The sequence below is a fragment of the Neovison vison genome, chromosome 11 (genome assembly GCF_020171115.1).
Source record: "Neovison vison isolate M4711 chromosome 11, ASM_NN_V1, whole genome shotgun sequence".
NCBI classification, from domain to species: Eukaryota; Metazoa; Chordata; class Mammalia; order Carnivora; family Mustelidae; genus Neogale; species Neogale vison.
In genome coordinates, this window is record NC_058101.1 from 8,419,807 (window position 1) to 8,430,622 (window position 10,816).

The following is a 10,816-nucleotide window of genomic DNA, read 5'->3' on the forward strand; positions in this document are numbered from 1 at the left end:
CTTGAAAAAGGGAAGTGTGTTCTCCAAGCCTCAGTTACACACTCACGGATTAATTAAAATAATGCTAGTAATGCTTTTCAAACATGTAAGTGCTCATGAGTTGTAGCTACATTATACTTTATATTTACACTTTAACTTGGCTTATGAGGAGACTCAATACTGAATCGATATTTCCGTGCAGTTTTTAAGACCTTTAGATGCCATTCTTTCCAGAAGACTATGAAGCCTAATTAACAGCCTCTTGAAGATCAAAAGAACTGCTAGTTTGATCCTGCCTGACTGCAATCCTAACTGGATTTCAATCCAAGTGGTTTATGCTCCAATAACACCTGAGACATGAAAATTATAAAGAAAGGCTATGAGATATATTCCAGATAAGATCCAACTAAACAGTTCAATTCTCCTTGATAGCCTATAATCACACTCCTAATCTTTATGGGATGTTTCTTTGGAGGCTGTGGGAGTTGCCCACAATCTGGAATAGCCATCATGTTCCGCTTTGGCAGAGGAATGAAATAGAACGGTGGAACTTGCTGATTCATGGAGCTCTTCTCCAGGAGCCTAGCCTTTGCCTTTGTAGGCAATGAATGGTTTGGGCTCTTAGACTCATGGGCTGAATAACTAACAGAAATCAGAGCTGAATTTGGAAGATCTGCTTCTGAATGTGCTACTGAACAGGACCGCACCAAGGTTTGGACAGAAACGTGGACTCACCCAGATGAACAGCGCCAGACTTTGACAAATTAAATTTCAACACGTCCAGTTCATCTTGGCAGTTGCTAGTGACCTGATGTCACGCAGCCATGATGTAAGCCAGAAAGAGCGGTATTTTGCAATAGAAAGATTCTGGTAACCCTTCCCTTGAGTGTGGGTTGCAGGATATCGATATTTACATCACACTACGGAGAGTTTGTGACATTTTGCAATACTAGAAGTTAGATGGCTTACTCACAGTCTTCTGCAGACAAAAATTGTCCTTATGTCCAACATCAAAAGCTCAAATTGCTGATGTTTGCCTTGTTATTTTCTTAAGACCTTTTTTTCTTCAATTGCATATAATGAATGGAAATCTTCTTGACGTCACCAAAATGGACCATTCAAAATTAAAGGATTAGATTTGTATTGTGCCCGGAAACGCAGAAAGATAATCTATGTTTTAATTTCATCTACTTCAAACATTATAAAAATATAAGATACCAAAAGGCATTTGGGCTGGGTCACCTGGCTGGATCAGATGGTAGAGCGTGCAGCGCTTGATCTCACAGTCATGAGTTCAAGCCCCATGGTGGGTAGAGAGATTATTTTTAAAAATAATAATAATTTGGGGACAGAGGTTACAATAATAAGTAATAACACTTTTTTTTTTTTTTTGGTAAATTTACTGGTTCAAATGTAACTGGTTCAAATGTGAAGTTACAGTGTTTTTTCCCCACCCCTATCATGGTCCAATATGCTAACTAATGAAGCACTTATGGATATTGATGACTTAAGAATGTATTCTCAAAGATTAAAGGACAGACACAAGAAGAAGACAAAATGGGAAGTGAATGAAATCGATGAGCCCTTTATCCAGTTTGTTTTAATCAAAGATGCCAGAAGCATGTTCCCAGTCCTTTCCTAGATCCAGCCCACCTAATAATTCATGACTGAGAGCTCAAAATGCTGTGTTGAGGCAGGGCCTCCCTGGCAGACTTTTCTCAGGGTCTTACTGCAACAGGGAAAAGAACAGACTAGAAAAGTTTGCAGAACATATTGTTGGTAAGCATTTTTCTCACTGGAGTCTCACTTACATATGTAAATACTGCCGTAGGAATGCCAGAGATTCATTCCTCCCTGCAAAATCCGTTCTAGGTTGATCATTTTGTACGACAGACCACGAACCGTTGGCCTCTCATAAACCACACTTTAAATTTCTCCCGGCTCACTGGGGTTGGGAGGGGATCTTATCCTATTCCTCAGTGAAAAAAAATCTAACTCCTTATTGGTTTCTGTTTTGGTTTGGCAATCTGGAAATTTCAATTCTCTGCCTGGTGTTATTCAATTTCAATTATATTGGGCTTACAATTTAGAAATATTTATAACCAGATATTTATAACTTTTTTGGTTATCACCTCCCCGGACTCCAGCATTAATTCCTCTTTCCTTTCATCAAGAGGCAGTCCTTAATTAAGCTTTATTGCTTCTTCCGGGACTCTCCCCAGCTTTTTAACACCTTTTTGAAATGCCCAGGAAGGGCACAGCTTTCTAGGTGCGGTCGCTAGAGTCACTGGGAGGATCCTTCTCCTCCTCCCCACTTTTTGGTATGATGTAACCTTTGCATAGTTTGCAAGGACAAGCAGAAAGTGCTGACACGCGATTCATCTGCATGAAATTCCTCAGGGAGGAAAAACAAAGCTGGAGAAATACCTTCTCCTCAAAGGAAAGCAGAATGTGAGGTTTTGTTTAGAAGTGAATGGAAAGTCACTAGAAGCTAACGTCCTGTTAACATTGTAAGAACGTTCATGTTTGATTCTCTTTTAACCCATCTTGTGATCAGAACTGTTTTGCTTCTCTTTGTCATGAAGGAGAAAAAAAGTCCATAGTTTTAGATTGAATCCAAAAGAAAATTGGTAGGTATCATTATTCTTTAATTCCTGTTTCATTTCCTTGGAAAACAAAATTATAATTTATTATTCTACAAACCACACACTAAACTATACACCTGAGATGATATCCAGTGGTGTGTCCGGGTGTTCGAGGGGGTACGGGGGTGGGTGGGTGGGGTTAAGAGTAATCCCACTTGCAGAACAAATACGGAAAAATTTCTCTTGACCCACTGTCTAATTCTGAAGCTGTCAGGGCCTTGTAGAAAATAAAACCAAAGCCCAAAGAAATTAAAGGACCTGCACAAGTCTATTCAACTTACGTGGAAGAAACAGGATTAAAGAGGAAGGACCCTAATCCCCAAATAAGTAGTTTTGCCATTGCTCCATTTTTCTCTCGCTATGTGCAAATCTGCTATCAAGTATTCAGAAATGGTAAAGAAAGTTTCCACATGCTGTTGGCTGGTGAGAAGATTCCTATGTCCAATTCTTCAGTTTCTATTTCAGGGCCAATGGTTGAATTTTATTAGTAGAATTCTAGAATTGCAGTCAAAATGGATAGTCCCCAGGTAGTTCCACTAATGACAGGAAGAGGTAATGACCATAGGCCTGAGGGGACCAATGAGTCCAGCACAAAGTTTTATAATCCATGCAGAAACAGAAATGTTTCACCTACTCAGGACCGATTCCAGTCAGCTTTCAGTCATCGAGAACTCTTTAGCTTACTCCGTATTTCACAGATAAAGGCTACATAGTGTTGTCCCAAGCTGGGCATGATTCGTGTTTGCCTTGGACACTCCATTTTCTTTTCTCTGGTTTAGACTTCAGGCACATGCTTGCGTCCCTGGAGGTGCCATAACACTGACCTCACCCGACAGCTGACACCACATTCTCTCAGACACCGTGAAAGCAGCATGTTTGGGACTAGGTCCAGAGAGCAGTGATCCAAAATACTGGTGGTAGCAAAGCACACGAAGAACCCAAGCTTGGCCTTGCCTTGGCTTGCTGCAAGGTTGATAATGATTCCCACAGACTTCACATCTGACATTGGGTCCTTCTGCAGTAAGAACAGTAACCACACAACAACAGCGACCAACCCAGAGTAGGACTATGAACTTGACTTCTGTCACCATAGCTTGTTCACTCGTCTCCCATGGCACCCTAACGATGGCAGAGGCCAAAGACCAACGTTGAAATTTATTCTCTCATTTCCTCATGATCCCAACTTCCATTATTTTCCAGTCTAGTCAGCTTGGGAAGTTTTGTTGTTCCATTTGAAGATTTCAGTTTGGGGCCCACTGATTTTTATAAATGCCTCGTGAACATTTCTGACAAAGGCCTCACAGTGGTCTTCCTCTGGAACAGATGTTGTAAGGCGATTTCAATTTTAGACACCTAAAACAGAACATTGGTTTCCATGTGAATTTGACGGCTGTTTCTATAGTTAATAGAGAATGACATCTATGCTCTTGGTGCCCTACCCCAAATCCATGGGGTGGACCCATACCCCAGACTCACAGCTGCATCCTTCTCCAGAGGATTGCTTGGCCAAGAGAGCACTTAGCTCTCTTAGAGAGCACCGAAGCTTCCTGGGAGATTCCAAGCCCTTGGCTCTTTTCTCACCAGGAGCATCCTGCCACCCATGCTTGATGATGCAGAGCACTAAAACCAAGACTCCTCGCTCTAGTGGGAGACATCTGTCATGGCGTTCATATTCTAGATCTCCCTATGGAATTGGGCCAAGGCTAGACCTCAGCAAAGTCTACACTTTGCTCACCTTCTTCCTCCACTCTATTTTTCCTTACTCTGTTACAGGGTTCACCTTAGAGCACTCCCTCGGCCAGTGACTTGCACAAGAATCCCCATCTTAGGTTTCACTGCTAAGGAACCTGACATCACAAGGAGCCTGACCTCACACAGCAGTCTTGTTAACACTAAAAGGTTTTCCTTCCTTTTTTTTTTTTTCCTCTTTCCTTTCTTGGTTTCTTAGGCAACTGATACAACAACATCAGTTGACAGAACAGATTTTATATCAATTGATCTACAATCAACGTAATAGATATTCTTCTCTCTAAGATATAATTATTAAGCAAACAAACTTTTATTTTGTCTGGTCAGTGTTGGTCATTTTTTAAAATGGCAACTTCGTCAATAGAGTACAGCCAAGGAAATGTATTTGCACTTTTCTCTTTAAAGTTTCTCCCATTACTTCTTGCCTTTATCCTAGTGACATGGATTTAAGAAAAAATTACCAGTGTGGATAACAGAAGGAATTTGTATGTGTGCATCAAGCTTATTTTCTTAGGCTTTTAGCAGTCAACAAAATCTCCTGAATAAACCCTTACCTGAAGTCTAAAAAGAAAATGGCCCATGTTGGCCATATATTTTCATTCATTTAATGTTAATTTCTTGATTTGTTCATTCAACAAATATTTGCTGGGTGTCCACTATGTGCCAGGCTCAGTAATAAACACTGAATATACAACTGTGAACAAGTTACACTCTCTGCTCTTGTGGGGTTCACCAACTTTGATGTGGGCAGACTGAGGAGGATGAAGGGAAACTGTAGATTGGAGCAATTCTAGTGCAACTGCAGGCCAATTTTTACTGCATGTCTGTGTTTATAAGGAAAAGCATCAAAACAAATATGTAGGAAACTGCCAGATCATTTTTTTTTAACTAAAACATTACACATGTCAGTGCTTGGTATATTCTAGGGGCTCAATAAATATTCATCAAGTGAACCAGTGCCCAGCAACTTCACATTTTCATTTTTTCCTACCTCTTTCTTATGTAGCAGTAAAAAATAGCAAGAAAACCACTTAACAATAATCCAACGCCAATCCCAATTGCAATGTATTTTTCATAAGAATCCACAGCGTATGAAGTTAAGGTCAAGTGCTCACACCTTTCTCCAGTATAACCAGTAAAACACCTTTTAAAAAAAAGAAAAGAATGCATAATTTAAAAACCCATAGTGGTAGAAATATACAGAAATGACCAATTTCAAAGAATAAAAATGTCAATAGAAAATAAGTAATGTAAATTAAAGAGAAAAATGCCAAATGAAAGCCAACTGTAAATGTATTGAGGAAGTTAGGTATTTCAAAATAGCCAATTCATTAAGGCCCCATATTAATGTAACTTCCCACACGGGTAGAAGAGAAAGGTAGTCTGCTTGCATGAGTCGATCTAGAAAACTGTTAATCTACTCTTTCACAGGAGAATGCCTAGCAAACCAATGATCATAAAAATAGTACTTAATTGCTCTAGAACTTCATATTCCTCAAGAGTGTTTGCTACCATCTATTTCATCTCATCTGTAATCAATCCCGTGAAAATCCAGAATCATCCTTGCATGTTGCTTAAATGCACATTTGGATTCAGTAGTTTTGAGGTGGAGCCTAAGCTTCTGCATTTGTAACAAGCTCCCTGGTTACAGAGAAGCTGCTAATGTGGGGACCCTATTTTTGAGTAATGAGGGTTAGGTAGTTTAGAAAAAGACTCCTTAGATATTCAAATACAATGAGTCATGTCCAGATGATGTACCCTTTTTACTAGATAAGAAACAGGTGTGTGGAAATGTACTATGTGAACCGCAGAGAAACGTGTCAAACGTAAATTCATCTCCTCCCATCTCTAGGACTTGTAAAGTTCTTTGCAATTACGTGCAGATGGCTTTCTCCAGCTCATGGTGGAATGCGCAAACACCATTGATGCAGTAACTATTGTGGTCTTCCAGGCAAGGATGTGAGAACTTCAAGGCTATGGGTCCTTCTGTGTAGTCAACTAGGAAAAGGACATACAATGTTAACAGATGAAGTGGGTCACACTCTTATAGTAGATTTGTTACACGTATGTAAAGAGAGTTTTGTTACACGTATGTAAAGAGAGTTTTAAATTTAAGAATATTCTTTGGGTGCTCTGCCTTTTAAACTACTGACTGGTTCTGCTTTTAAACTACTGACTGGTTCCGTCGGCATGTTATAGTCACAGACTCTAGGTTAATATCATTTAGACGTATCACTAATTAGGGGCTGGAGGTGGATGGATGATTGTTCTGTTCCTTCTACATAATGTGGTCGAGATACAAGTTTGCCTAAAGGTGGCAGCATTGATTCTCATTTTAGCCTTGATTCTCCTTTTTTATTTCTCCCATTCACACCTGAGAAGTCAGCACTTAGGGAATCGGGATTTACGGAGATAATGAAGTTGAGAAGATGAGAATTCCCCGCTTCCTCTTCTGTGGACTATCAATTGAGAAAGGACTCGTAAACGGAGCCCTGTGCCTGATTTCAGAAGAGGAATTTTCATGACCTATACAAGAAGCCAGAAACAAGTTACGGCTCAAGCTTCACACAGTTGAAACAACACTTTTGAATATTAATTGGAAATTTTACTCGTTAAGAGACATTCTGAGAAAATAGAGAAAAACCTCGAGATAGACAGAATGAGAAAATTTGGGTTTTGACTTCTAACACTATGCAAATGATATCTGGCAAAACGTCCATGGTCAAGTGTCTAGAATCTCTAAAGGAAGCTTTCCTTTGGGAAACTGTCTTGTGGCAAAATGTATACATTTCAGGATGCTTATTCCTCATTCTCTAATGGACCAAAGACATATGCTATCCTTGGGGCCTATGCAGTGGGGATGATACTTGGGTAAAGCCGTGTAATTGAGTCCTCTTTAGTAAAAATCTAATTACTGATTCTTAAACTTGTCCCAAGCAGAATTGGTGACATTCCATTTTGTCTTGTTATGAAAACTTATTTCCCCATTTTTAGTTATCATGTGACACCATATTTGCCTTGCTAGCTAAGTAGATGTATAGAATCCTACTTATTTATTCTTAAGGGAAAAAAAGATCTAAAAATGCATATTTTTCTTAAATTTAAAACACCGAATTTTAGGTACTAAGTCACCAATAAGATAACTTCATTTTGGCTGAGAACATACAATATTACCTTAAGATTCACCTTCATTTTGTTGAATGCAATATTGTGAATCTAGAGTCTCATTTTAATAATTAACTCTAAGCCAGTAAGAATTTCCCATTGTCCACTGTATTTGGTTCTTCCTGCTCCAAGACTAAATCAATTGAATTAGCCAAGCCTGAAGCAGGATTTACTAGATAATGTGAGAACTGAAAGAAAACATCTTCAAAGAAAGAGTGTACTAGAGAGCCTCATCTTTCCCCTAAGGAGAAGAATATTAGGTATAAGTTTACAAAAAATTTCCCAAGATATTGGTTTCAGATTTTTAAATTAAATTCAAAACAGAAAAACTGAAGTTCTCCATCAAGAAAACAAAGGAAAACTGTAGAGATGATACATTCAGTCCCCTGTTTTCTATTATTATTCTCTGTAACTTGGAAGACTTTCACTATTAAGGAAGTAAAAAGGTGGTACTGGGTGCACTTTTACGAAGCCAGTCATTGAGGGGAAACTGTTCTTGAATTTTCTAAAGCATTATCCCCCAGTAAAGATCTTTCCTCTTGGCTCAAAGACTCAGAGGACATGAATAAGTTTGGCTAAAAATTATTCTAAAGCTCACACAGATTTTCTTTGCCAGCGGGTAGTTATTCAAAACTCACATGGGCAAAATATTTTAAGTGAATTTTTTTTTAATTTAAAATCACTGGTGAAATATAGAATGTTTAAATATTACTAGCCTTTGTATTCAGAAACAAAACATCTGACTTGACCTATTTGCCTGGCTCTGAGAGCAAAATATGGTGTTTCTCTGTCCTATGTCTTATTACCTGTCTTCACAAGAGGCAATAGTGATTTGTGTGAGGATCGTAACTACTGGGTACACAGGTCTTGGCAAGTCACAAGTTTACCATGTTCACCTCTGAGAGTTCAAAGAGGCTTAAAAAATAATGATGCGCAAAAGCAGCCAGAAGCTATACTAATAATAATAGTCATGGTGATGATATGTCATCACCACCAACAACCAAAATTGGGTATAAATGGTTTGGAAGTATAGCATATGCTAAAAGAACAACAAAATCCCCCCAAAACAAAACAAGAAAAAAGATCTTTCCAAAGATGGATTAAGGCTTCATCTTGTCATAGTTTCTTTGGCTGCAAAGTCATGGTCACAGATGAAAAGACTGTATCAAAACAGCAGTCATCAAGAATGCCAAAATGGGGACAAACCGTCTTGGGACACGCGTGGTTCAGAAAATGTGGCATGTTTCACATTCAGGACCATAACTGAAAACGATTTCTGAGTCTCTCATCCACTTTGCTTGCCCCTTTTATAAAGGCAATTTTTTGCGGGCACATAGACTGTCACATCTTGCTGAAAGAGTCGATTATCTAATAATAAAATATATATTTCAAAAGTTCCAATGTTGCTATTGATCACAATCCAAATATCTCTCAAAAGGTTAAAAAAAGGCACTTAAAATACACAAGTGTGAAGAAAATACCTTCCGTTTTGTTAACTGTCCAGTTACTTTGCTGGGTTGTGATTGGGGGTGTTCCCGACACGGCTACCTCTGCAGTCAAGGCTGTCATTGCTATATGAAGGAGGGGGGGAAAGGCATCTTTAGCAGGTGAGCCTCCTTCTACGTGCAAGCAACAGATTGAAAGTTAGGTGCAAGCCACAGATCCAAAATTCTTCTTAGTCTACTTATTCCCACGTGTGTTCTATTTTAATTCATTTACATTTGAAATCCAAAACCTGACCAGGGCAGTTTCCTGACTGTTTCTCATCCATACCGATTCCAGGGACTACCTTATAATTACGGAAAATAGAAATACATTTATTTTTACGAGAAAGTGGATACGTGGGTTACTAAATCAATCACGAGGCTGCTAGGACACAGTAGTTCAAATGTATCAACTGCTCTTGCTGTATAAAGCAAGCATACAGGTCTCAAAAAAGGGGTTGTAACAATCTGTTAGGAACCCAACCTGCTTTACATAAGAATTAATTCACAGATTTCTTGCTCTGTTCTTTGTCAGGAAGAACGAAGGTTAAAAGCCAACTGCTCGTTACTTCAGAGAAAATAAATTCTATGCATAATTTACACGGACACAAAATTAACAAGACAAAAAGGAACTACCTACCTTTGAATAAGAGATAGACTGATATTGAGACTCCGAAGGCCATTTCCTGCCGCTGTTAACAGTATCTTTCTTATCCTCCGAGACTGACGGGTGGAAGGTTTTTATTGCGCTCTCTGGAGCCTTTCTTGCATTTATATTTCATGAAGCGTCATCTGCCAGTTCTTACCAATCAAAAAAATATGTACTCCTGGCAGCAGCTGCAGGTAGAGCCCTCCAGGCGCTACCACACTTGTTTAGGATACCTGCGTTATCTAGCAATGTGATCAGGTTTTCTTTTGAAACACTGGTTTCTTGTTACCTGTGGGCATAATCGTGTATGTAAAAGTACTTAAAACAACAAAAAAGAATCGAAATCCGGGAAAGGCCCCATTGCTGGGAACAGACTGATACCAGCTCCAAGGTTGTTCATGACCTACATAGGATTCCAACCCAGCAGAGCACTGGTATTTGCAAACCAGGAAACAGCATCACCAGGCAGTAGTAACTCAAACATCCCTGAAACTGCTGTCAATTACGCCACCTCTCAGTACAGACTGCAAGCAAATCAAGATATTATGGAATTTAGAAGCAGGGGAAAAAATAAAATTTGGGTAAAAGCAGAGGTTTCATATTCCATTGTAATTGTTTGCTACTTTGTGTTGCTACTACAAGTTCCGTGAAAATAATTATTTTGAAGAGCATAACGTTTGCCTTTATGTGATTCTGCCATTTAAGATTTTTCTGATGAAATGGAATGGGCTCCCAATTTCCTTAGAGCTACCGTGCTTCCGTCTGTGCTAAAGGGATTTGGCTAGAGAGAACCAGTGAGGTACCACAATGATAATGATGATGGTGGTGGGGATGATGGTGATGTCGTATCCACTAAGATAAAATTAAAATATTTAAGTTCGGTATGTCTAATGAATAGAAAGTTCTAAATTTAACACGACATTCAAATGTTTCTGTTAATCTAGTTATGATTACTAAAATACCATTTTAAAGGCCAAGATGTGAAGATTGCTATTAGATTTTGTGAGTGTAGGAGGTTCCCATAAATTTATTATTATTATATTATAAAGATTATAAAGAACCTATATAAATTATTATCAAGAACCTATATAAATATGTTTTACTGAGGTGGCATGTCTTTCTACCAGGAATTTCAATTGCTCATA

The 10,816-nt window shown here is 38.8% G+C and overlaps 1 protein-coding gene across 1 annotated transcript; it reads right to left on the minus strand.

Annotated features, from left to right (window-relative positions):
• Positions 1–2,618: 2,618 nt before the first annotated feature.
• EPGN (epithelial mitogen) lies at positions 2,619–9,853 on the minus strand. The gene is made up of 5 exons (XM_044224813.1): positions 9,663–9,853; positions 9,020–9,109; positions 6,251–6,371; positions 5,365–5,517; positions 2,619–3,977 (listed from the first exon to the last, which is right to left on the minus strand). Exons 1-5 carry the CDS (start codon positions 9,703–9,705, stop codon positions 3,923–3,925), a joined length of 462 nt encoding a protein of 153 aa, XP_044080748.1. The 5' UTR covers positions 9,706–9,853; the 3' UTR covers positions 2,619–3,922.
• Positions 9,854–10,816: the final 963 nt, after the last annotated feature.

What these genes read in the sequence shown, in the direction of transcription:
- EPGN (XM_044224813.1), bottom strand. Translation starts at nt 9,705, where the DNA reads ATGGCCTTCGGAGTCTCAATATCAGTCTATCTCTTATTCAAAG. An exon ending in GACAGTTAACAAAACGGAAG is followed by an intron (nt 6,372 to 9,019) that starts GTATTTTCTTCA and finishes TCCTTTTCCTAG; the next exon opens with TTGACTACACAGAAGGACCC. An exon ending in TACTGCTACATAAGAAAGAG is followed by an intron (nt 3,978 to 5,364) that starts GTAGGAAAAAAT and finishes GTTCTGTTTTAG; the next exon opens with GTGTCTAAAATTGAAATCGC.